Below are 26089 nucleotides of genomic sequence, written 5' to 3'. Positions count from 1 at the left end.
TACTAAAATATCAAGTTTAAACCCACTAATTTTTTAAATTTTGAAATAATTTTGGACTTGAAGAGTTTCAAAACTAGTACAGAAAGTTCTCATATATGTACCTTTTACTCATATTCTTCTAATGTTAATATCTTTTACAACCATGGTACATTTATCAAAACCAAGAAATTAACTTTGGTACAATACTATTAAGTAAACTAGACTTCATTTGGAATAAAGTATGGCATGGGGAACCTAAAACATGTATTACTTGTCCTTAGCTAGGTGAGACAAACTCTGTTTCTGTATTGTGTTATTAAACCATCAGAAACAACATGCTTGAACTCTGATCTTGATTCACATAAAGGTGCTGAGTGCTGTGTTATAAGATTTTGTTATATTATCAGAATTTATTGTGTTCATTTTTAAAAATATGCATTTGATGAACATTTTAAATTTACATAATTTTTACTCAGTTGTCTTTAAGAAGGGACCTGAATAAAACAAGATTCTTCAAATGAATGAATGCTTGCTTAATCAGCTAATCAGAAATGTGTTATGTAATATATTTTATTTGCTTTAGCTACTAGGATAAATTGACAGAAATAACTTCTCTTTGGTACCTGGTAAAATATCTTTGTTTTCTTTCAGTGGTTTTTATCATTAAAATAACTCATCATTAATTGACTTGTAAAATATTCTTTATTTCTAAAATATTAGAGAAAAGTTTAGTGGTAGAATGTTCCTATAAAACTTCTAAAGTCTACAATGTGAGTTTCATCTTGGTTTATACCAGATGAGTAAGGTAGAAAGTTAACAGAAACCAGAAGACTTTGATTTGGTGTTGAAAGTTTTCCTAGTAAATGTAATTTAGTATTACACATTATTAAAGGTTTGAACTCTATCTTGTGCATGTTTAGATTTAGATTTTGCTTCTTTTTCCTCGTATTTTTTTCTTTTTAAAAAATGTAAATTAGGATGCCAGTTTGCTCTATGAAGATATATATACCTTAAGGATTTAGCTATAGATACATTAACCACCATTTAGAACATGATGATATTTGGGCCACCAAATTTGTCCTTTTTAGAGCTGAGCTCTGGTTTGTAAATAATTTGTGACAAGCAGGATTTTATGTATTTTTATGTAATTATATTCATGGATTTGCAGATATTATGTATTCTCTCTAACTTTAAGGTATAGGGAATAGGTTTCTCTAGGCAGTGATGTCCCCAAATTTGGCAGCTTATCAGAATCTTGTGGAGCAGTTGTTAAAAATAAAGAACACTGGAGATTTTGGTTTGATTGGATTAGGTAGGGCCTAGGCTATATAGCCTTCATTTTACATCTTAGAACTGCCTTTCTGGAGGCTGAGAACTTCTCCCATTAAAAAAAAAAGGGCGAGGGGGCTTCCCTGGTGGCGCAGTGGTTAAGAATCTGCCTGCCAATCCAGGGGACGTGGTCCCTGGTCCGGAAGGTCCCACATGCCGTGGAGCAACTAAGCCCGTGCGCCACAACTACTGAGCCTCTGCTCTAGAGCCTGTGAGCCACAACTACTGAGCCCGCGTGCTACAACTACTGAAGCCCGCGTGCCTAGAGCCCGTGCTTTGCAATGAGAAGCCCTCACACTGCAATGAAGACCTGACGCGGCCAAAAATAAATAAATTTATTTAAAAACCCAATAATTTATTGAGATAAAATTTCACATACATAAAATTAACCATTTAAAGTGAACACAATTCGGTGACATTTAGTACATTCCCAGCGTTGTACATCTAACACCTCTATTTGTAAGGCACTTCCATCACTCCAATGTAAAACATCTTACCCATGAAGTGATTCTTCTCCATTCCCATTTCTCCCCAGTCTCTGACAACCACCAGTCAGGTTTATGTCTCTATTTATCCATTCTGGGTATTTCATATAAATGGAATCATACAATATGTGACCTTTTTTGTGTGGCTTTCACTTAGCATAATGTTTTGGAGGTTCATCCATGTTGTAGCATGTATTAGTACTTCATTCCTCTTCATGGCTGAATAATATTGCACTGGTTGGATATATCACAGTTTATCCATTTCTCTATTGATGGGCATTTGGTCTGTGTCCACCTTTTTTTTTTTTTTTAACATCTTTATTGGAGTATAATTGCTTTAAAATGGTGTGTTAGTTTCTGTTTTATAACAAAGCGAATCAGCTATACATATATCCCCATATCTTCTCCCTCTTGCGTCTCCCTCCCATCCTCTTTATCCCACCCCTCTAGGTGGTCACAAAGCACCGAGCTGATCTCCCTGTGCTATGCAGCTGCTTCCCACTAGCTATCTATTTTACATTTGGTAGTGTATATATGTCCATGCCACTCTCTCACTTCATCCCAGCTTACCTGTCCCCCTCCCTGTGTCCTCAAGTCCATTCTGTACGTCTGCGTCTTTATACCTGTCCTGCCCCTAGGTTCTTGAGAACCATTTTTTTTGTGTCCACCTTTTGTATATATAAATAGTGCTGCTATAACCATGTGTATACATGTACTTGTTTAAGTACTTTTTTCGCTTCTTTTGGTTGTATACCTAGGAATGGAATTGCAGGGGTCAAATTGTGATCCTGTGTTTTGCTCTTTGAGGAACTGCCAAACTGTTCTATAGCAGATGAACCCCCTCACCAACCACCAGCAATTTATGAGGGTTCCAGTTTCTCTACATCCATCCTTATTTTGCATTTTTAAATTTTAATTATAGCTATCCTAAGGGGATATGATGTGATAACTCACTGTCATTTTGATTTGTATTTCCCTAATGACTAATGATATTGAGCATCCTTTCATGTGCTTATTGTCCGTTTATGTATCTTCTTTTGAAAAATGTCTGTTCAAGTCCTTTGTTCAGTTTTTAATTGGCTAGTTTGTCTTTTTGTCATTGAGTCATAGAAGTTCCTTATATATTATGGACATTAAATTCTTATTAGATGTATGACTTGCAGATACTTCTGTATTTATAGGTTGTTTTTTTCACTTTCTTTGGTAATGTCCTTTGCACAAAATATTTTCATTTTAATGAGGTGTAGTTTATCTGTTTTTGTTTGCTTGTTTGTTGCTCATGCTTTTTGTGTCGTACCTAAAATATCCATTGCCAAATCCAAGGTCATGAAAATTTTACACACACACACACACCCTTTTTAAGAGTTGATGATTTTAGCTTTTAGATCTTTGTTCCATCTTGAGTTAATTTTGTATATGGTATGAGGTAGGAGTTCAGTTTCCTTCTTTTGTTTTTGGAAATCCAGTCCCAGCATCATTTGCTGAAGAGACTGTTCTTTCCCCATTGAATGGACTTAACCATCTTGTCAAAAACCAATTGGCAATGTATGGGTCCGTTTATGGACTCTCAGTTCTATTGCCCTGGTCTATCATTATGCCAATCCTAAACTGTCTTCTTGTCTGTAGCTTTATAGTAAGTTTTGAAATCAGGAAGTGTGAGTCCTTCGACTTTATTCTTCTTCTCCAAGATTGTTTTGGCTATTGTGGGTCCCTTAAATTTCCGTATAAGTTTTAGGAACAGTGTGTCAGTTTCTACAGAAAGGGAAGCTAGGATTTTGATTGGGATTGCATTGAGTCTGTAGCTCAAACTGGGGAATATTGCCAACGTCAAGTCTTCCTACCCATGAATGCAGGCTGTTTTTCTATTTATTTAGGTCTTTAATTTCTTTGAGCAATGTTTTGTAGCTTTCTGTAGCTTTTTGTAGTCTTCTTTAATTTCTTTGAGCAATGTTTTGTGGCTTTCTGTGTACAGGACTTTCACCTCCCTGGTTAGATTTATTCCTAGATATTTTATTCTTTTAGAGGCCATTGTAAATGGAATTGTTTGCTTAACTTGTTTTTTTTGTTGTTGTTAATATTTATTTATTTATTTAATTGTGCTGGGTCTTAGTTGCAGCAGGTGGGCTCCTTAGTTGTGGCATAGGAACTCTTAGTTGTGGCACGCATGTGGGATCTAGTTCCCTCACCAGGGATTGAATCCCTCAGCCCCCTGCATTGGGAGTGCAGAGTCTTAACCACTCTGCCACCAGGGAAGTCCTGCTTAATTTTTTTTTTTAGGTTATTCATCACTGGTGTATAAAAATGAATTTTTTTTTGCCACGCTACACAGCTTGCAGGATCTTAGTTCCCCGACCAGGGATCAAACCCGGGCCCTTGGCAGTGAAAGTGCAGAGTCCTAACCACTGGACCGCCAGGGAATCCCAAAATAAAACTGATTTTTGAGTGTTGATCTTATATCCTACAACTTTGCTGAATTGATTAGGTCTAGTAGCTTTCTTGTGAATTGTTTGGAATTTTCTTTGACACTTGCAATGGAAATAGATTTACTTCCTTTTCAATTTGTACACTTTAAAATTTTCTTTTTCTTCTCTAATTGCTCTGGCTATAACTTCCAGGACAGTGTTAAATAGCAGTGGTGAAAGTGGGTGCCCTTGTCTTATTTCTGATCTTAGGAGGAGAGTTTTCACCATTAATTAAGTATGCTGTTTATTAGCTGTGGGTTTTTTGTTTTTGTTTTTTTAAATAAATTCCCTTTACAATTTTAAGATAGCTAGAAGGTAACTATAGTTTTCTGAGTGTTTTTATTATGAGAAAGTGTTGGGTCTTGTCAAGTGCTTTGTCTGCATCAGTTGAGATGCCCATCTTTTAATATGTCATTTCTAAGTACAGATCTATTTTTGTCATTTCACTACTAAGAAATTTTACTTACACACATATTAAACTCTGAACAAAGTAACATACTCCTCTCGACTAATTTTTGTGCTCTATTTTTCATTCAAGCTGCGTTCTTCACTCCTGTGGTAGGTAGAATAATGGTCCCTCAGAGATGTCTACATTCTAATCCCTGGAACCTGTGTTATGTTAGATTACATGTTAAGAGGAATTAAGGTTGCTTATCAGATGACCTTAAACTAAGATTATTCTGGATTATCTAGGTGGGCCCAGTGTAATCACAAGGGTCCTTTAAAGTGGAAGAGGTAGGGTAGGCAGAAAATGAGAGTGAGGAGATGTGACTTTGGAAGAAAGGCTCAAAAATGCAACATTGCTTGCTTTGAGGATTAGAGGAAGGGGGCCAAGAACAAAGGAGTGTGGGTGGCCTTTAGAAGACAGAAAGGGCAAGGAAAGGGATTCTTTCTTAGAGCCTCCAGGAAGGAATGCATTGCTGCCCACACATTGACTTTAGCTCTGTGGAGAGCAGTGTCAGACTTAGACCTACAAAACTGTAAAATAATAAATTTGTGTTGTTTTAAGCCACTAAGTTTGTGGTATTGGTGTAATAATACAAAATAAATGTAACTGCCTGAACATATTTTATTTATGATGCTGGTTTCTTCAGGCAATCTCATGTCTGAATTTCCCTTAGGTTATTAAAATTGTAATCACTATTGAAAGCCCATCTCAAATCTTCCTCAACGATTAAGCTTTTTGTTTTTCTTCCACACCATCTCCCAGGTGTCCTCTCCAAATATACCTAGTTTCTCTCTCCTTGTTTCTGTAGTGCTTTTTTACCTTCCTCATGTTATCTAACAATACAGAGTTTTGGAATATAGTATTCGGTATTGGCTTTATTAAAATTTTATTATCCTTTAAAAAATGTTCTGTTATCTTGGTGTGTGTAAATTTGGGTTTATATGTAAGTTTTTTTCACTTTATATGGTTACACCTCTAATTTTTTAAACATTTGAATCTTTTGTTTCATTTTAGACTGAGAGATAGGCAACTGTATCGTTCTCAGTCTTGTCTTTTCTGTTAACAATCTGTATTGCATATGGTAGACAATCCATATATGTTTGACTTTAAATGTACTTGTAATTTAGGTCCTATAATTTAAATTTATGAACCAGAATATTATAGTGGTGAATTCTTTCTATCCATATACTGAGGGAGTTATATATATAATTAAGTTGTTGTGAGGCATGTGTCAGTTTATATAAACCATATTTATTGAAACCAGTGATTAATATTAAAGGTGATTATAGCTTCTCTCCAGGCATATTTTAAGCAAGGTCAGATTTTTTTTTTCTTTCTTTTAATGTTAGATGTGTAAAAATAGATTTAGTTGCTTCTCAAGACTCTTTAATCATTGATTTATCATGTTTGTCTGTTTCTATTTTTAAATGATTTGTTTTAGAAGGATGGTGTTACAGATGTAGTGTTTCTTTTTTTAACTAAGAAATGTATTTTGGAGATTGGTCAAAATGAATATTTATAATATAAAAAAATGTTTAATTCTTCTTTATCATTGATTCCAAACAAGAAGAAAAAGCAGGATTGTTTACTCCCCTAATGGTAAGAAAACAAGTCTTCTAGGAGTAAAAGAAATTTCAGCGGAATTGATATTTTTTCAATAACATACTTTTGAGTATTTACTGAATGTGATATTTGTGTCTCGTAGAATGGAGATGTATGCATTTCAATTCTTCATCCACCTGTAGATGACCCACAGAGTGGAGAACTGCCCTCTGAAAGGTGGAATCCTACTCAAAATGTCAGGTAAGGAATTACATAAGGAATAATCTGGTTTTTAGGTGGCTCTTAAGATTGGATATTATCTTTTAACAAGTACAAATGAATCCTTTCTATATTTGGTTGTTTTGTCTTCTACTGGAGCTTTAAGTAGCATGTATGCCTCCTTTTGAAGGGTTGTAATTCTGGAGTAATAATGCATATGTTACTCATTTCTCTGTGTTCACTTTGGAAGAATTTTTCTACTCTGAATTCTTCCTCTTACATTAAGTTCCATCCTGCAGTTTTGGATTTCATGAGTTCCATGTTTGGATTGGTTGCTTCCTTATTCTAGGATTCTTATTACTTTTTGCTGAAAAGTCTTAGCCTTTACACTTTGTTTATCCATTCACCAGTTGATGGACATTTGGGTTGTTTCTGCTTCTTGGCTATTATGAATAATGCTGCTGTGAACATTGTGTGACATTGAACATTGTGTGCAAGTTTTTATGTGTACGTATGTTTTCATTTCCTTGGACATATACCTGGAAATGGAATTGGGGGTGCATAACTCAGTGTTTAACTTCTTGAGGAACTGCCGTATTTTCCAACATGGCTGCACTAAATTTTACAGCATTCCCACCAGCAGTGTGTGAATTCTAATTTCTCCACATCTTTGTTAACACTTGTTATTTTCCATGTCTTTTATTATAGCCATCCCAGACGGTGGACATGGTGTTCTCATTGTAGTTTTGTCATCAGTGTGTTTCTTTTAAAATAACTGTCAAAATTTTAGAATGGTTTTAGATTTTTAGAAAAATTATGAGGAAAGTACAGATAGTTCCCATATTCCCCACACCTGCCAGGTTTCTTTGTTATTAACATCTAACATTCATTTGGTTCATTTGTTACAGTTAGTGAACCTGTATTAGTACCTTATTATTGACTAAAGTCCATACTCTTTCACGTTTCCTTAATTTTTACCTAATGTCATTTTTCTGCTCTGAGATCCCCATGCATGATAGATAGCACATTATATTTAATAGACAGTTCTCCTTAGACAACTGCAACAGTTTCTTGGACTTTCCTTGGTTTTGATGACCTTAACAATTTTGAGGAATACTGATCAGGTATTTTGTAGAATGCCCCCCAAGTGGGATTTTTTTTTTTGATGTTTTTCTGCTTATTATACTGGAGTTATGAGTGTTGGGGAGGAAGACATGGAGGTAAAGTACATTTTCATCACGTCATAGCAGGGGTACATACTGTCAGCCTGACTTACCACTCTTGATGTTAACATTCATCACCTGGCTGAGACTCTTGTTTTTAGGGTTTCTCCTCTGTAAAGTTCCTCCTTGTCCCCCTTTCTGTTCTGTATAAGGGAAGTCCTAGGTACAGCCCACACTAAGGAGGGGGGAGTTATACTCCCACAAGGCTGAGATATCTGTATAAGTTACTTCAATTCCTCTGCACAGGAGATTAATCTGCTCTCCCCCATTTACTCATTCATTCATTTTGTTAATCATTTTTAATGATCTGGAAGCTAGTAACTCAATTAGAATCTCCATTTTTGTCAAAAGCAAAGAACTTGAAGCTTCCTGATGCACACAAGGATTTCTTACCTGTCTCTTATCAAGTTATGTGTTTGCTTCCCACCTTCTGGGAAGAGTAGACCAAAAAGTCTATTCAAGACATATCAAATACTATTGATTATGCTGGTTACTCATTTCTTTAGGTACTTTGTTCCATCCAGTATACTTAGAAAGGATTGGGAAAATAGATACATTTTAGATTTCAACACATCTTGCCGGTATATTTTTTTAATGAGAAAAAACTGACTTCCCTTTTTAATTTAAATAAATGTGTTGATACACCTCGCCTTGACAAACATCATGCCTCTGAATAATTCTCAGATAGATCAGGCGTTGAGACTTGCCATAAGTTTATTATGTCTATAAAATAAGGAATCATTGCATATTCCATATACTTTCTGCTTTACTTTAGTGGGACTCTCCCTCGGCGATGATGCATACGGGCCTCTCACTGTTGTGGCCTCGCCCGTTGTGGAGCACAGGCTCCGGACTCGCAGGCTCAGCGGCCATGGCTCAAGGGCCCAGCCGCTCCACGGCATGTGGGATCTTCCCGGACCGGGGCACGAACCCGTCTCTCAACCACTGCGCCACCAGGGAAGCCCTGATGCATTTCTTAACAATAATCAGAGATGGAATTAATTTGTTTTAGTGAAAATATAATTCCAGCAGCCCCAATCTATACATATCTGAATTTATTATACTCCACTATATAGCAAAATACTTTTTTTTTTTAACATCACTCTGTGCTTTTAACAAAATTATGAGAAGGGAAAAGCAGTCGGCTCTATTTGTAAATTTCTCTTTGTTTTGTACTTCTTATGTTTCATCACTAGGCAATGCACCATAGAAATATTTGGGATGTGTGGGAGGTATGCATTTCTTGTAAAGGGCAGTTGTGAAAAGGGAAGCTGGAAAGGAGAACTGATAGGATATTTCGTATGTCTCCAGGGGCATGTATATATTAGTTTTAAGACCATTGTTTTACACGGGATCTTTTATGATCATTAGTAAAATTAGTATATTTCTACTTCATCCCCTCATATCCGTACATCACACAGTTGTTAGCTGATTTAGGCCTTTAACTTATACGTACTTATTACTTGATTTTTCAGCATCAGATGGTATACTGACAGATATAAAAGAAAAGGAAACCATCTACCTCCCCCTTCTAACTTTTAAATATTATTGTTTCTTTATTGTCAGGGTTATAAAATTTATAATCTGTACTCTGTAGCTTAATCCCAGTTTAAAAAATTCTTATTCCTGTTGTTAAATTAATTCATTGTTTGTTCCTCATTATTTTACTTCCTTTGGTCTATTAACTGGCTGAAATTGTCCATCAGTAATTTCTCAAGGGATTGCTCCTAGGAGCTATATTACATTCCGAGTTGTTACGTGTTCAAAGTACTATGTGCTTGTGTATATGGGAGTATACGTGTGTGTTTGCCATTATACTTCAAATGACAGATTTTAACTAGATATAAGATTTCAGGATCATGCTTTCTTTCCTTGAGGATATTATGGGCATTATTACTCTGTTGCCTTGGAGACGTTTGGCTACCCTATTTCTCATCTCTTTCACACTATATGATTGTTTAAGAGGCTGGCATGCTTTCGAAAGAAACACATTATTTTATCAGTAAAATTAAACTGACAATGTAGAGAAAAGGTTTTAAATATCTTGGAAGATTTGTTGAAAAATTGGACCAAAAATGCAGAGTTGTCCTTTTTTTTTTTTTTTTTTTTTTTTTTTTTTGCGGTACGCGGGCCCCTCACTGTTGTGGCCTCTCCCGTTGCAGAGCACAGGCTCTGGACGCGCAGGTTCAGCGGCCATGGCTCATGGGCCCAGCCGCTCCGCGGCATGTGGGATCCTCCCGGACCGGGGCACGAACCCGTGTCCCCTGCACCGGCAGGCGGACTCTCAACCACTGCGCCACCAGGGAAGCCCCAGTGTTGTCCTTTAAGTATGATTTTGGTGCTTGTTTTTCAGGACTAGTAGTAACCCTAGAATAGAAGAAGTAATAGCTCTAAGGTGTTAGTGATTCTTGCTTTTGGAGGTTGAATGTTGAATCAAATGCTTCACATACCACCACCACACCCACCCTTTGAGAAAACAAGCCTCCTCTTTTTTTTTTTTGGTGCGGCTTAAACAACAGAAATTTATTTTTTCACAGTTCTGGACTCTTTAAGGTACCGGCAAGGTTGGTTTCTTCTGAGGCTTCTCTCCTCATCTTGTCTTCTCTCTTTGTCTTCACATGGTCTTCCCTCTGTTCATGTCTGTGTCCTAATTGCCTCTTCTTATAAGGACGTTAGTTATACTGGATTAAGACCTGTTCTAAGGACCTCATTTTAACTTAATTACCTCTTGAAAGACTCTGTCTCCAAATATAGTCTGAGGTACTGGGGGTTAAAACTTCAGTATAGAATTTGAAGCCTCCCTGTTCTTTAGATGCAAAGCCCCAAACAAGATTTTTCTCATTGCATTCTCGTGCTGCTTGGATGGACAATCTATTACCATTACCCACAGGAATTCAAAATTTTTGCCTTTACTTCTATGTAAATACACACAGACTGTATTTGCCTTGTCTCAGCCTAAAATATTATAAACATTTTTTCTTTTTAAGAAAGGTCTGTTTGGGGAATTCCCTGGTGGTCCAGTGGTTAGGATTTAGTGCTTTCACTGCTGTGGCCCAGGTTCAGTCCCTGGTCAGAGAACTAAGATCCCACAAACCATGTGGCATGGCCAAAAAAAAAAGAAAGGCCTGTTTCTCATTTAATCCATTCCTTTCGGGGCAGGGAACTCCTTTCATATTAATCTGCCCTTTAAAAACTACCTTAGCCACTTTGGGCACCAGCATCATTTTTTTTTCTCTCTGGGCCCTCAGGTCACCTGAGCCCCAATTTAGAAGCACCTGGACTTCACATGAGGGATTGCCTTCCCTGCGTTTATGCTTTTTTTATTTAGAGGCTTCACAACCAGAACTTAGTTATCTTCAGATTGCCCCTTTGATCTTCATCCATGGCTCTAAAAGGTATTTGCATTGGAAATCGTTACCTTCTTGGACCTTCTTGTTTCTTTCTTAGTTCCATATAATCATTGGATGGTTCTTCAATGTGTTGCTTGGGGTGGGAGAGTGAATGGAGAGTTTTGGTGTTTGTGGATTTCTAGGGGGGACATAGAGTGTTTTGCATGCCTTGTGGAACGTCATCTGGAACACCTGGTGATGTCCAGAACTCTGAAAAGTCAGGAAAGTACTACCTAATGTGGGACACTTTTCCCTTTCCCATTTGTTTCTGTGTTATTTGTTTTGAGACAAGGGAGCTCCTTAAGGTAGTAAACTGTACATATTTCTCACAGGTTATTTACGGCACTGAAATATCAAGAGGCAAGATACGAGATGCCAGGGATTTTCCTTTATACCCCTTTGCTACTAAATTATCCAGAGTAAGCACTGTCTGACTAAGGGTTCTAAGCTCCATATCCAGTTTATGGCTGTAGCCAAGACAGCAGTGGAGGTGGCAGAAGGTTTAATTCAGCCTGTTGTAGGGTCTTGACTGCTGAATGGCACTGTTATCTGAAAGTGGTTCCATGTTCACATGTGTTTGGACTCCTCCATGACCACCTGCACTAGTCTTTCATTTAACACCTCAGTGAACATATTCAGAAAATAAAGTTGTACAGGCTTTTGTAACCTGAAGAAGAGTAAGGAATTCCTGTTACCTTTGAGAGCCGAAGTCGATTTATATAACAAGATCTAGTGAGTAGTGAGAGTTGGCTAAAGGGGAAACCAAGAAAAATGTACTATGCTACAACTGTAGGGATCCAGAGCGGCAGCCAGCTAGCTTCCACTAAAAGCTCAGTAGTTCTCCTCCTCTTAGAGGAAGCCAGCATACTTTCTGGAAGAAGAGATCCACAGTCCTATCCTCAGATGTCCAGGATTAAGTTTAGGGGGTGAGAGTTCCTTATGGAATTGGGAAGTTTTGAGGAGTAGGCATTAGTCAGCAAAGAAAGAAGTTGGGAGGATAGGGCCCCCTGATGCTGCTACATGTATGTGATTAGGAGTCCACAACACCATGCCTCTTCTTGGTGAAAGAAAGAAAATGTGCCTTAATCCATGTTCTGTCCAGAACCAAGGGGGAGCTTCCAGGGGGTGGGTGGGTGGGGGGTCTCTCAGACCTTGCAGTAGAATTCACAAGTGCTTTCTCTGAGGCACCAGCCCCAGAACTACCTGCCATACCTGCTGCAGTCTCTTGGATAGGAAAGTGGTCTTTGGTAGGGATTTGCTTTCCTTTGAAGGATAGATAACAGTGTTTTCTTTGCCACTGTGAAGATGTATCATGGGACCAGATTTATGGATCCACTCCAGAGGCCACACCTTCATGTAGAAGCGTCTCTCAGGAGTAGGGTAGGGTGTTGTTTTCCTATCTAGTATTCTCTATAACCCACTGAAAGGGCAGGGAGCTAGAGACTGCTGCAATGATTGGGTGGCAAAGTAGGCAAGGTCATAGGAAATGGCTATGGCTGTGCTGTTCCTAGGGCTCCTGTAAACCCCATTCTGGGCCAGGACTATTTTATTTATTTGCTCCCTTGATGTTTGCATATTGGGTCCCACTGCACTCAGATTGCTAGTTTCATTCTGTGCAAATGATATGTATTTTGTGTATTTAAAATTTTTCCTTTTTAAACTAAAATGTGATTTGGTCATTTTGTGTATTTTAATCTGAGACCCTTATTCCTACCATGTGTTCTCAGGGGTATGTCAGTAGCTCCAGGGACTGCACAGCAGGAACTGTTGTATTTGTTAGTTGCTTTATTATTTTTTAAAAAATATTTATTTATTTATTTGGCTGCTCTGGGTCTTGGTTGTGGCACATGGGATCTTCGTTGCGGCATGCAGGATCTTTGGTTGTGGCATGCGAACTCTTAGTTACAGCATGTGGGATCTAGTTCCCTGACCAGGGAGCGAACCCAGGCCCCCTGCATTGGGAGCTGGTAGTCTTAGCCACTGGACCACCAGGAAGTCCCTGTTAGGTGCTTTAGCAGCATAAAGAAAAACTGTTTGTAGTATGTGGACTCATTAAGCTACCACGTTTTATCTTCCCAGTCATAACAGACTTCTTTACCATGATGTCCTCTTTAAATTTCTCTCCCATCTTGAAAACATATGAGGATTGAGTTTTAATTGGGTGATCTTCTGGTGTTACTGGTCCATCTTTTGAAATAGTGTAAGTGAGAGCTTAAAAGAGCCCTTCTAGGTCAACTAGAAGGGTCAGGCAGTGAGCTTTGCTTCTCTATACGTCACTTTTAAACAAATTAAGGCCTGTAAAATCTAAGAATCTCAATCATTCAAACTCTCTTTCAGTATTTCTATGTATGTTTTAAGAGTCAAGTAAGTTGAAGTTTTAAAAAATGAACCCTTTCTACCTCACACGTTGCCTGGGAGGGTCTGTGTATGCACTGGACGAAAAATGCCCATCTTTAGTCCTACAGAATTCCAAACTTTTGCTGCTTGGCTTCTGGGGAGACCCATAAGCCATGTCTTCTTTGTTGAGCTAAGGCCAGTTTCTGCCCTCCCTGCTAAAATTGTATTTGTGGTGACATAGTAGCTAACAGAGAAAGGGCAGACCCATCTCATTGATTACTGTCTATATGTTGAAAAGGGACAAATACAGTATTACCCATTGGGTCATAGATGTTTAATTATGATCTCCTATCTCCCTTAAATACTTCTTTTTTCTTGTGAAAAAAATACAATAAATGAGAAAGGATTTTAAAATACTTACTGAAACTAACAACACCAAAAAATAGCAACAACAACAAAAAAAGAGGTAAGTTGGAATAGCTTCAGGATTCAATTGTGTTTTGTATGTTCTACATACATTTCATTTTTCCACTCTATAAAAATAGGATTAATAATACTACCTCGCAGAGTTGTTTACTATGCTACAGATGTAACACACCTGTGTTAAATTATTTTGGTACAAGTGCCAGGCAGTTTAAACTATGTATGATATTGCTTCCCATCCTTTTCCAGTCATGTTACATAGAAAATATGAAATGATAGTATTCGTAGATCACAATGTAGTAAGCTGAAGATGCTCCTTTGGCCAGAAGTTATTGTTCCAGAGGCTCAAGTTGTCCCAGGTCCTACCTACCAATCTGCCTGAGGGAATCACATACAGTTTACCTGTAACCCACTCACAACATACTGGTTGGGAAATTTTGAATAGTATATTGCATATGAATTGCATCAGGAATCTTCATTAGTGTTGGAGTCCTTTGCCAGCACTTGGTGGTATGTCTACTGCTGTGGGTAGGTAGGTTTTTATGAACGTGTGGCATGGTTGTTGTTTGAAGGTGTACTAGAGGAAGGAGATTAACCCCATCTGAATCAGTGGAATGGATTCCCTGTACAAAAAATGGCTCTACTCTCCAGACAAAGGGAGGAAGTGAAAACGTGCTGGGTTAATAACTATTATCACAGTCAGCTATCGTTAGTGCCTGAGGCTTCTGAAAGCATCATGTATTTCAGTTTAGGGAGTGAGTACATGGTATTAGAAGTGAGTTTCTTATGATAGAACTGGATGATTCACCATTTTAAAAAATTGTACTTCCCAATATGGCATTTTAATAATAAACACAAGATATAAGAAAATCAACCTGGTGAAACCACTCCTGGGAAAAATTTCCTAATTCAGTTAATATAATTCATCTAGACCTGTGTTGTCCAGTATGATAGCCACTGACTACATGTGGCTATTTAAACTTAATTAAAATTAGTACTAAAAACCTCATTTCTTCAGTTGCATAATCTACTTTTCAAAGTGCTCAGTGGCCACATGTGGCTAGTGGTTACCATATTGGATAACACACAGATTATACATTTCCATCATCACAGAAAGTTGTAAATAAATGCTTATCTGGACCATTAAACTGTACCACAGTTTGTCCTTATCCTGCTTATCTTTCTATCAGGTTTTGTATATGTTTTCTTCTGAAGCAATCCTTACGGAATTTTTCTTTCGCTTCTAGGATATTGTCAGTCCATTTTGCATTTTTGGCAATGATGAGTTTCTTTAAATCTTCTTAGTGTAATTACTGAAGAAGTCCAAAAGGACGGAAGTGGGGGTACAGGGAGTTATTCTTACCCTAATAGAAAGGTGGGGAGTGTATATGTGGTAAATGAATTTGAACTAGATGGGAAGGTTTTCTTTGAAAGTGCCTTTGTCGTAATCTTGTATAATCACATAACAGAAACTCTCTACCCTTTTTAGGAAAAGGTTTCATCAAATCAAACATCTAATTGCCTGGTTCCCTCCCTTTATTTTTTGCTTGGGGCCAGGAGCAAAAGGCTATTTTGCAACAACAAAATCTATAACCTCGCACCAATGAGAAAAGGTAGAGAAATTTAATTTTTCCTCCCATGTTTCTCTTTACCTACATGCACATAGCTTTTAGGGGAGAAAAAAGCCTGGGAACTATTTCAAACATTTTTGGAGCTTATTGAGCTTATTTTATTTCACAGAAACTTTATTCCCTGTGATTAAGGTGTCTAGTTTTTATCTGTGGATGAAAATTTCCCACAAGATTTCTGAGCCCTGAGAGATCAGGGATGGCAACTAACTCTCTCACTGTTGTACATCCAACATCTCACTAGATGCCTCTGGCACAATAGTAAGGGTTTAGTAAATATTTTTTGAATCAAGATTTCTGTTATTCAGAGACTAGTTCTTCCATGTCAAGGCTATTGCTTTTTCTCCATTCACCTGCTTAACTCTTATCTTGCTTCCCTTATAAGTATGGAAAAGAAATACATTTGTATGTAATATTGGTTTTCAGATCTTCTAAGCAGCCACGATATGAATTAGATATATGGAGTAGCATCATTTTTACCCTTTTCCACAAAAAGATTGCCTTCAAGCTAAATGTTTTTTGCTCCTGCTTTTTCCTATTGCACTTAACTTGTTAATTTTTTAAATGTTATTTGAAAAGCTTCCAGACCTCCAATTTTTGTAGATTGGAACATGTTGCCAGTTAAGACAGTGCCTTCTACAGAGTTCATATTTTGCCCTGCAACCTAACTTTTATGCTAAACTCAGATTCCCTCTGCTTTGTCTCCCAGGTAGCAGCTTGTTCCTAGCCTAGCCAGATGAGTACTGAAAACAAAATTTTGATACTCTGTTTCCATTTCCCTAAAGTCTCAAATATTATAGTCTTAAATTTAAAACAAAATACTATTGAATACTGTGAATATGAGTATTCATAGCTGACCCTTTTTTCCTGTTTCTAGGACTATCCTGTTAAGTGTAATCTCATTGCTTAATGAGCCCAACACCTTCTCCCCAGCCAATGTGGATGCCTCGGTTATGTTCAGGAAATGGAGGGACAGTAAAGGAAAAGACAAAGAATATGCTGAAATCATTAGGTAAGGTGTTTTGTTTTGTCTTCTGTTTGATTACTTCAAGTCTTCATACAGAACCAAAGTATATCCTAGAACCAAGGGTTTAAATTGAACTTAAATATCCACTCCACTTCTGTCAGGTTTATTGTTTGGGAAGAGGTTTCTGCCTGAGCCTAATGAGTTTGGCTTTTGAGACAGCAGATCTGATTTCCCAGGACACAGAACTTCCAGGTTCTAAACTAGTCAAGTTTGCAAACTCTTCCTCCTGATCATTTTAGGGACACTGTTCTGGGTTTTGAACATGTCCTTTAAATGTATCAAACACCCAGTGTATTCCAGACATTCCAGGTATTTTTGTTTTCAAATTTTTTATTAATGAAACCTTATATGGCCTTTCTGACCATAGCAGCAAGTATCTTCTAGGAGTCACCATTATCAGCAACTCTAGTATATGGTTTAACAGAGCCCTAGAATAAGAATCAGGAGACTTGGAATATACTCCTAGCTCTGCCACTGTCATGTGACCTTTTATCAGTTAACTTTTGGGGTTTTTTAATATTTCCATCTGTAAAAAAAAAAAAAAAAAAGAAGGTATTAGGCTCAACCATTCATCTCTCAAATTATATCCTACATAGGATATAAGATTTTTCTAACAGTACTTAGTGATTGGTAGAGCCCCAAGGACAGTTGCAGCACATTCTGTAACTTTTCAAAGTCCCTCTCTATAAATCTAGTTGGCATGATACCATGTGATATGAAAAAAAAATGCATGTCATCTGACAGCTGAATAAGTTTTCTGCCCACCGTAATCAGCTTCTTAGACCCTCTCCCTAATCCAGAGTCATTTAATGAAATTACAAGGATAGAATCTGGGCATCTGTATTTTGTTTTTACCAAGCCACTTAGGTGACTGGTATATACCAAAGATTGAAGATAACTAGTGTAAATAGTAAAGACCTGCAGAAGTTTAGAGTGAGAGTGGACTGAGGATTGGAAAATGGGAATGCTTCATAAAATAGTCAGGACTGGAGCCTGATGTTCAAGGAAAGGGAGGATGTAAGGCATAGTCTTTCTCCTTAGAGAGCTCATGCTTTCGTTTGTAAACAAAGAAATGAACATGTAATATGATAAGTGCAACTGTAGAAGCATAAACAAGATACAGTGGAAGGAACATATAATATGGTTCCTAGGAGAGATAATGCTTCATAACCAAGAATTTTTCAGGGAGAGAGAGACATGCTTGCTAAAACACGGGTGTATAATAACAGCATGACACATCAAGAGAATTGTAAATTCTGATTTGAGAAGTAATGGGAAATTAAGAAATGCATCAGGTCTTAAAAGACACTGAAGTCATAGGGTGGGTTTGGTCCTTAATCTTAGAGGTGTTGGAGTGTCACTTAAAGATTTTGTGTGAAAGGATAATCCTATTCGAGTTCCAAAAGAACACAACTGACCAGGAGACCGGCTGAGGTTTGAGGAGGCTGAGATGAAGACTAAACTGACATAGTAACAATCAAGAATGAGAAAACAGATTTGAAAACATTTAAGACTTTGGAGTAGTAAGAGTTATAATTTTAGGAACTGAATACGCCATGGAGGTGGACAATGACAAATGCAGACTTGCGGAGTTAGGATTCCTATGGAACGTCAGGACGGAGACATCCAGTTGCTCATATAAGGGTATAGAGCTCAGAAGAAAAGTTTAGGCTGGACCCTGATGATTTGAGAGCTGTCAGCATGAAGGGTTAGAACCATGGGAATGGACAAGATGGTTCAAGGAGAAAGCTGTGAGAAGAGAGATTCAAGCCTGAAAGCCTCAGCAGCATCAGGATGTAAGGCAACAGGATCCACCAAGAGAGGTCTAATTAAAAGGGAGAATAGTGGTTGTGTTTTTGTGGGGCTTTTTAAAGTATTTTATTTATTTGGCTGCACCGGGTCTTAGTTGCGGCATGTGGGATTTTTTTTTTTTTTTTTTTTAGCTGCGGCATGCGGGATCTTTAGTTGCGGCATGCGAACTCTTAGTTGTGGCATGCGGGATCTAGTTCCCTGACCAGGGATCGAACCCGGGCCCCCTGCATTGGGAGCACAGAGTCTTAGCCACTGGACCACCGGTGATGTTTTTAAGTTCAGTTTTTCTAGTCCCTTGAGGGGTCGGATTTTCATACTTGTTGAAGGAAACATTAACCTTCATGTGTTCATACAGTCAGTATTTGTTGCACAGCTGTATGTGCCCAGGCGGTGTTCTAAGCACTGGGGATATAGAATTAACTAAGATAGACAAGGTCTCTGCTCACATTCAGGGGCGCAAGGAGAACAACAGAAAAATGAACAAATGAGGAAGATGAGTAGGATAATATGAAGGAATTACAAGATGGCTGCTTTAAGTTGGATTGTCCGAATAGGCCTCCTCTAAGGTGACATATAAGTTCATATCTGAGTGACAAGAAGCAGTCAACCGTATGTAGGGCAGAAGAGCAACTGGTCCTCACAGAAAAATCAACTAGGTATGTTTGAAGGTACTAAAAAACCCCCCAGTGGCCTGAATGTTTTGGAATCGGAGAAAGTAATGGGTGGCGAGAATGAAGCGATAGGCAGGTGGATCATGCAAGACTTTGGAATCCAACATAGGATTTTTCTCTAAGTAGGAGGACTATTGAGTTGTTGGGACTGCATTCCGAGTTTAGTGCGAGAAGACAAGGCGGAAAACCTGAGGTGATTTCTGGCCAACCAGCATGTGAGGTGCATGGCTTTAAATGCCCTTCAGAAGGGTCTTTTTTTTTTTTTGCGGTACGCGGGCCTCTCACTGTTGTGGCCTCTCCCGTTGCGGAGCACAGGCTCTGGACGCGCAGGCCCAGCGGCCATGGCTCGCGGGCCCAACCGCTCTGCAGCATGTGGGATCCTCCCGGACCGGGGCACGAGCCCGTGTCCCCTGCATCGGCAGGCGGACTCTCAACCACTGCGCCACCAGGGAAGCCCTCAGAAGGGTCATTTTTAAGTGTCCTTCAGAATGGTACCTGATGGGCTAGAACCTTTGGTGTAGTAGAGGGTATCTTGTCAAAGATGCTTTCAGGTAGGTAGGTACTAAAGTTCAGAAACCAGTAAGGAATTTTAGATTGTTTAGGCCAGTTATTAATCCATCTTCCAGAGACTTATATAGACTATCCTCCCTTCAGGAAACAGGTGTCAGCCACTAAAGCCGAAGCAGAAAAGGATGGAGTGAAGGTCCCCACGACCCTGGCGGAATACTGCATCAAAACTAAAGTGCCTTCCAATGACAACAGCTCAGATTTGCTTTATGACGACTTGTACGACGACGACATTGATGATGAAGATGAGGAGGAGGAAGATGCCGACTGTTACGACGATGATGATTCTGGGAATGAGGAGTCGTGACGTGCTCCTTCGAGGCCCCTGTACTGCCCTGCCGTCTCAGGCCAAAGGGAGGGGAGCAAGTGGGGACCTAGCAGTGGCCCCTCGGCAAAAACCTATCATGGGGGTGGGGAAAACAAACACGGCTCCTGGTGACTCCCCTTATGGATCTCAGTTTGCTCCTTTTTATGGACCTCTTAATGGAGAGAAATTAATCCTCCACAGAATGTCTGAATTCTTGCATTCTTTACCCTTCCATCACTGTATTGATTCTTTTTTTTTTTTTTCTTTAAACTCAAACTCCCACCTCACTTCGTCTCTGCAAAGTGTTCACAGCAAAACACGTTTGGTCTGTTTTTAGATTCTTGAAGAATTAAATAGTCTTTCATCAAGACGTTTAATGTGTTTAAAGCTGGGAACCCATCGGGAGTTCACAAGTGCTGCATATGCTGGGTAGCAAAAGAAAAAAACCGTAAAAGCCCCACAAAACAAACTTTTTCTTAACAAAGCAAATTTGCCAAGTTTTAGCTGCTCATTTACCTTAGTGTGTGTGCATTCGTTCAGCCCCGTGGTGGTGAATTTTCTTTCCCTTCTTAAGGCTGGGGTACAGCAGGCGTCAGGGACTTTGTTCTGAACCTGTTGAAATGTGTTCCTAAGGGCACAGGGCCCTTCAGCCTAACACAGAGGCCTCAGTTACTCTGAGAGATCAGATTTTGTTTTTCGAAATCGATTGGGATCTAAAGCCTGAAATAAATATTCATACTTTACATAGAACTGATTGCTATTTATTTTGAAGGCAGAGTTATTTTTTTCCCCCAGGGAGTGGGGAGAGAGTGGGGATTAGTGTGTGTGTGTGTGTGTGTGTGTGTGTGTGTGTGTGTGTGTGTGGAGTCTTAGTGACGGGAACGAAGAGCTAAAATCACTATGCTGGTTTTGGTTGATGCTGCTGGGGGAAAAAGTCAAACTACTGGGGACCACTGTTGGGAGAGAAAACATCTGTTTGTTTTATATATTTAACATGGCCTTTCCCTGAAAGATACACTCTCACCATGAGGATTTTTTTTAAGTAGCGAGTTTTAATTACTTAGTATTAATACTAGGTGCATGTGTTAAGATTTTGGTTTTCATTGAGCTGCTTATACTGATAGTGGTAACTGTGGATATATGTGAGACATGCGTGACCGGTTCCCGCTTTTCTCACTGGATGTGACCTGGACTTTTCTCTCCTTTCAATGTGCTCGGGCTATGGAGTGCAAGCGGAAGTTGTGCATGGAGCTTTCCCCTGAGCTTCTTTGACTCTTCTGGCAGAGCCAAGGGAGTTGGCTGCAAGCAGTGTCTGGGCAACGCTAGATCTTCCTGCCACGCAATTGCTGCAGCCTTGATTTCCCCGGTGTCGATCGTGTGTTACTTCAATCAATACCGAGTTCCATCAGCCTTCACCAACCAGGGACTTCTTCAGTACTTGGCGATGATTTTTGTTTCTTATGGGGGCGGGTCAGTTCACAGGAGGGCAGTGTTCTTTCAGTGGGGAAAATACCGCTATGAACCTACTTCAGATCCCTGCGCGCTAGCGTTCAACTCCTTTTCTTCAGATCATATAGCTCAGAAAGAACGAAAGGGTTGATGAGGGACAGAGGTAGGATGGACCCTAGGACACAGTCTGTGATACTTAGGTCCTTAGTTCCTCCTTCCTTTCTGATCTCAGGGTTTTCATTCGCTCTTCAAACTCTCCAAACATTTGCCAACTAATTCCCAGCAGCCTTCTCTGGAATCTAGTCTTAAAAAAGTGGGAATGTTGAACGTGCTAAGGTTCACATGGGACACTGCTGAGCCTGGTCCCAGAATCTGTCCAAACTCCATGGCCTACTTGCACCCCTGAGTCAAGTGACTCCAGTCAGATTCAGAGAACAGAGCAGCTCTCCTGTGACAAAACACTGAGTGCAAACTCTCATAGAAGGACGTTGAAACTAGTTTTTCGCCCCACACATACTCATAATGCTCTGATCACCCCCTATCAATCACTCCACACTACCAAAACACACACGCGTGTGCCGCGTGCTTGGTCTTAACGCTCTCTCGGAGCCCTAAAACTAAGCCTTTTCTCTTCCGGGCAAAGCGTCTCTCCCCCAGGGCAGGCCAGACTCCCTGGCACTGTGGGAGGTGCTGTGCTGCTCAGCCCTGTCCCACAGGCCCTGCTGGCCTCTGTTTTACGTTGACTCAGAGAGCCAGGTGGAGGTTGTATCTCTCAGCCTTTGGGGTGTTACTCTTCAGAGCTGGGTTTGCCTCTGATGAGAGTAGTCGTCAGTTCCAGAAAAGACTGGGGTGTGCTGATTTGCTAGGAGGTGGGACATTCTGATAGCTCAGACTGACTTGTAAAACCCAGGTGCTGGTTCCAGAGCTCTGTCCTGCGAACACATACTATGGCAAAAGAAAACTGAAGCACGTAACTTCTTTCGGGAGTGGAGATCTCAGGCTTAGGCCACAACCTTGTGAGTACAGTTGTGCTGATTATTTGGTGTAACATGAATTCAGGATCCATCCTGCATTTTTAGGTTCCTTTCGATTCTAGTGGAGGCCTCTGGACGCTCTTCAGGTCTGTGTATTTTGAGGCTGGGTGGAGAACGTACATTATGATTCTGTTGTTGCTTCTTGCAGTCTTCCCCTTTCATTTCACGTCATTCCAGAGTTCTTTTTTCTATTAGCCAAGCTTTTTTGTAGTCCCTTCTTTCCTCTTCCCTGGTAATTGCTTCCTTATTTGCTGGTTTCCTTATGTTTGGAAAATACATAGTAAGCGATTGAAGGGGAAAATGCGTAGTTCTCCACTGAAAATTAACTCTCTACCCTCCCATCCTGATTTTTAAAAAGGTTTACATTTACAAAGATTCAGATGCAATTTTCAACTATTCTGAAACCAGCAGGACACACCTGACTTTAATAGTTTTCTTAGCTGAAATTGTAGATGTTTTTCTTTAGTTTAACTTATGAGAAAAGATTATCTGATGCATTTTGTGTTCAATTTCCCCTTTAGTGGTTTATTTTTTGTCTTTTTCTGCCCATCTGTCTACTAATAAAATGTGAAATAAAATATACCTGTATTGCTACTTCCCCATGGGATGACCCTCTCCTTTTTTTGTGTATTAAAATTAAAAGGTGGTCTTAATCCTTCCTCTGTTCCCTTGCAGATTATGCACAGGAGTCAGCTGAAAAACTAAAACAAAAACCAAATCTTGCTCACCTGCCTTTTGACAGTCTGCTCAACTCACCTCCTTGCAGAATAAATATCCCCAAATCCTTACCAGCTTTTAAGAAAGGTTATTAAAGACAAAGCCATTTGTTAACCTTAATTCTGAAATAGGGCACAAGCTGCCAGTACAAGTAGGTCGGTGAAGTGATGGAGGAGTGCTCCACTGCCCTCCTTACGCAAGTTTGTTTTCATTGTCACTTGTCAACTTCCCGCTGCTAAAAGAAGGGATCAGAAAGCAATAGATCACATAATTTAGTAAGTTTCAGTTGTGGACACTTTTTTTTTTAAGCCAGCAGTGCTTGACCTATCTGATGAATGACCATTGATTTTGGAGGTCAAACAGACAAGGTAAAGACTGTACCCCTGGGCTGGTTCTGGCACGCTGACTTGAAACGGGACGCTATAATGCCTCGGGCAACACCTCAAGGCCTTGAGCTAGCTGCCAGGCTGGAATACGGCTGCGCCTCAAGACAAGCATGGAGATCTGCCTCCTGGCGGAGACATGGATAGTTTTACGGCCCCAGTTCCTTCTGGACTGGTGGCCTGGAATCAGGAGGGAGGAGCTTAAGAGAAGTCAGAATCCTGGCCCCAGGTGAATGGTTCCTTGGGACTTTCTGGAGCAGGTATTTAGCCCAGGACCCACTTACCTACTTCACACCACCCTGGCTCACTAGTCATCTGTCCCGCCACGGTCCTCGACGGTCAATCAAGATTGCATTTGGTTGATGAAGAGCAAAGGGCAGAGGTTTAGCTGTGCAAACTTACTCTCTCACAGGCCTGGAACTGTATTCTCAAGAGTTCTTACCTTTGTTCCTTTGGAAAAGAAATTACCCTACCGTAATATCCTGTTGACAAGACCCTTTTAGAGACCGCCTTGTCCCCTAAGTCTGTTACAGAGTTGCAAGAAAAACAAAGGTAACCGTTGATAAGCACTGCCTGTCAGGAGGGTTAGCTACCTTGTCAGCTGCGTCCTTTACCTTTTCCCTCCCTGAATGCTGATTGTTTTGGGGCAAGAGAAGGGCCCAGCAAAGCAAGGAATACCCACTGAAGCCCTAACACCCTGTTATCAGAAGCCTGTGACCACGGGAGCTCTACTTCAGCCCTGTGAAGTGCAGGGTCCCTGGAACCATAATGAAGATGGTCTCTGCCCTGAGCTCTCCCTGAGTCACACCACACAGAGAAAGTATGCTCTCAGAACTTTATTAGGTGGAGTTTGGGCAAAAGAGAAAACCTCTGAAACAGTCGCCCACCTGGCTCAGGACGACTGGAATAGAGGAGCCTTTGCTTGGAGACATGTTGTCACTGAGATGAAGGCATATCTTTGATTTTTTTTTTTTAAAGGGGAGCTGACTGGCTGAGTATCTCTGAGCGCAAATTCAGATTATTTTAAAAATGGTCAGCCAGAGGAAGGCAAGTCTCTGGGGACAAGACCAGAAGCCGAAGCCCCAGCTCTCTGTGGAGACAAACAGGTGCCACCTCTATGGGGGGGGGGGGGGGCAGGGCTATCTGCCATTCCCAGATCAAGGTTTGGAGGGAGGGGAACATGACAGATGACAAAAGGACCAGTTTCTCAAAAAGCAAGGGATAAAGTAATTACACAGGGACGAAAACTCAAAGAATGGTTTACAAGGGAGCGAGATGAGTCGTGATTCTTCATTGGTACCTGACCCCAGTCCCCAAACTGCCTCGAGCCAGCCCTTCCAGACGCTGCCCACCGGGGGGCTCTGTAGAAGGCCTGAAGGCCGAAGGGGGGAAGGGGGCTGCTGCTGCTACAGCAGGAAGGGGCTCGAGTGGGGAGAGGAGCAGTTGCTCCCCCCTCCCCCAAGCCTTCTACCACATTTACAAATACATACATAAATACATTACATACAACAGGGAGTCTGGGAGGCAGGCTCCCCACAGAGGCTCGGCTGACACAGCTACACGTCTCAGAAACTCTGGGGAGGGTGCCGGGCTCTGTGTGCGCTCTCCTGCCCGGGGTAGGCCCCGCCCTGGCCCCCCAGCTCTTCAGGGTTCAGTTTGTCCAGTATGGAGAGTTGCCGTAGGCAGGTTTGGAGGCTTGCGACTTGGGCTGCAGGGAGCTGGGCTGGCTGCGCTGACCGGAGCCGCTCTGAGGAGGAGAGAAGGCTGTCAAGGCTGCAGCGGAGCCCCCAGCCCAGGGCAGGATGGCCGCCTGCTCCACCGGGCTCACCTGAGCGTCCTGCGGGAGGTGGTGGTGCAGCAGCTGTGAGTGAGGCTGCTGGTGGGCGGGCAGGACGTGCACGAGCGGTGAGGGCGCGTAACCGGGGCCCAGGGGCCCAGGGGAGCCCAAGGCCGAGGGCAAGCTGAACGGTGGTGGGGTCCCTGCGTGAAATCCCTGCCTGTCGAAAGTCTGCAGGGCAGAGAGACGACAGTGAGGCTCGCTTGGCGGCACTCTGCCAGCCCTCCCGCCAGTGCCGGCCCTCCCTCACCTGAGTCTTGCTGTAGACGGACCCAGTCACGTCAGGGAGGCCGGGGCCGCTCGAAGACGCCGACACTCCTAGAAGGAAAAGCGGCTGTTCCCACGTCAGCTGGCCCCAGCGCCAGCCTCCCCCCGCTCCAGGGGCCCTCTGGGGCAGCCTCGCCTGAGAAGGAGTCAGGGGAGGAGACGACTGCTCTGGGCCGTAATCCTGGAAAGGCCTACCTTTGCCAGGCCCAGAACCTGCAGACTTGCTCTGTGCCTGCGATGATCCACCATAGCCACCCTTGGTGTAGTCTCCCGCTGCCGCCCCCTGGCTCACGTCATCGTAACCTAGCACGGCAAGGGACAAGAGGCACGTGTGAGCTAGGTGAGCCTGTCCTTCCCGTGCCTCTCCGTGGCGGAAGCACCCCTCACCTGCGCTGTAGCTGTGCTGGCCATAGCCACTGGCCTGCTGGAAAGGGGTGGTGGGGCTGCTGAGGCTCACACCGTGCTGCTTGGCTGAGGCCGGGGGGACCTGGTGGCAGGCAAGCAGGAAAAGCATCAGTAGGGGGACAGAGCTGGGGGAGCAGGTCACCCCAGCT

General features: G+C 41.2%; 2 protein-coding genes and 1 long non-coding RNA gene across 6 annotated transcripts in view; 1 reads left to right on the top strand and 2 right to left on the bottom strand.

Moving 5' to 3' along the window:
* UBE2R2 (ubiquitin conjugating enzyme E2 R2) overlaps positions 1–20598 on the top strand; it is a 92844-nt gene extending 72246 nt beyond the window's left edge. The window contains exons 3-5 of the mRNA XM_029203996.1: positions 6409–6506; positions 16342–16476; positions 19629–20598. Coding sequence (XP_029059829.1) covers positions 6409–6506; positions 16342–16476; positions 19629–19848 — 453 coding nt within the window. The 3' untranslated portion in view covers positions 19849–20598. The remainder of the gene's footprint in view (positions 1–6408; positions 6507–16341; positions 16477–19628) is intronic.
* On the bottom strand, positions 20098–23103 carry LOC114884783. The gene is made up of 2 exons (XR_003790897.1): positions 22915–23103; positions 20098–22590 (listed from the first exon to the last, which is right to left on the bottom strand). It is a non-coding gene; the product is annotated as an uncharacterized LOC114884783 (long non-coding RNA).
* Positions 23104–24224: 1121 nt separating this feature from the next.
* UBAP2 (ubiquitin associated protein 2) overlaps positions 24225–26089 on the bottom strand; it is a 119952-nt gene continuing 118087 nt past the window's right edge. For 3 of the 4 annotated variants that reach the window (XM_029203995.1, XM_029203993.1, XM_029203994.1), the window contains 5 exons: positions 25923–26022; positions 25731–25838; positions 25519–25586; positions 25260–25439; positions 24225–25178 (listed from right to left, as the gene is read on the bottom strand). In XM_029203995.1, the coding sequence (XP_029059828.1) occupies positions 25083–25178; positions 25260–25439; positions 25519–25586; positions 25731–25838; positions 25923–26022 (552 nt within the window). In that variant the 3' untranslated portion in view covers positions 24225–25082. Of the gene's footprint in view, positions 25179–25259; positions 25440–25518; positions 25587–25730; positions 25839–25922; positions 26023–26089 lie in introns of those variants that run through there. The other variant, XR_003790896.1, reaches the window with a different exon arrangement.

Source organism: Monodon monoceros, unplaced genomic scaffold (genome assembly GCF_005190385.1).
Source record: "Monodon monoceros isolate NGI ecotype Baffin Bay Population unplaced genomic scaffold, NGI_Narwhal_1 Super_Scaffold_5, whole genome shotgun sequence".
Classification (NCBI taxonomy): domain Eukaryota; kingdom Metazoa; phylum Chordata; class Mammalia; order Artiodactyla; family Monodontidae; genus Monodon; species Monodon monoceros.
This window is presented reverse-complemented; position numbering and strand designations above follow the sequence as displayed.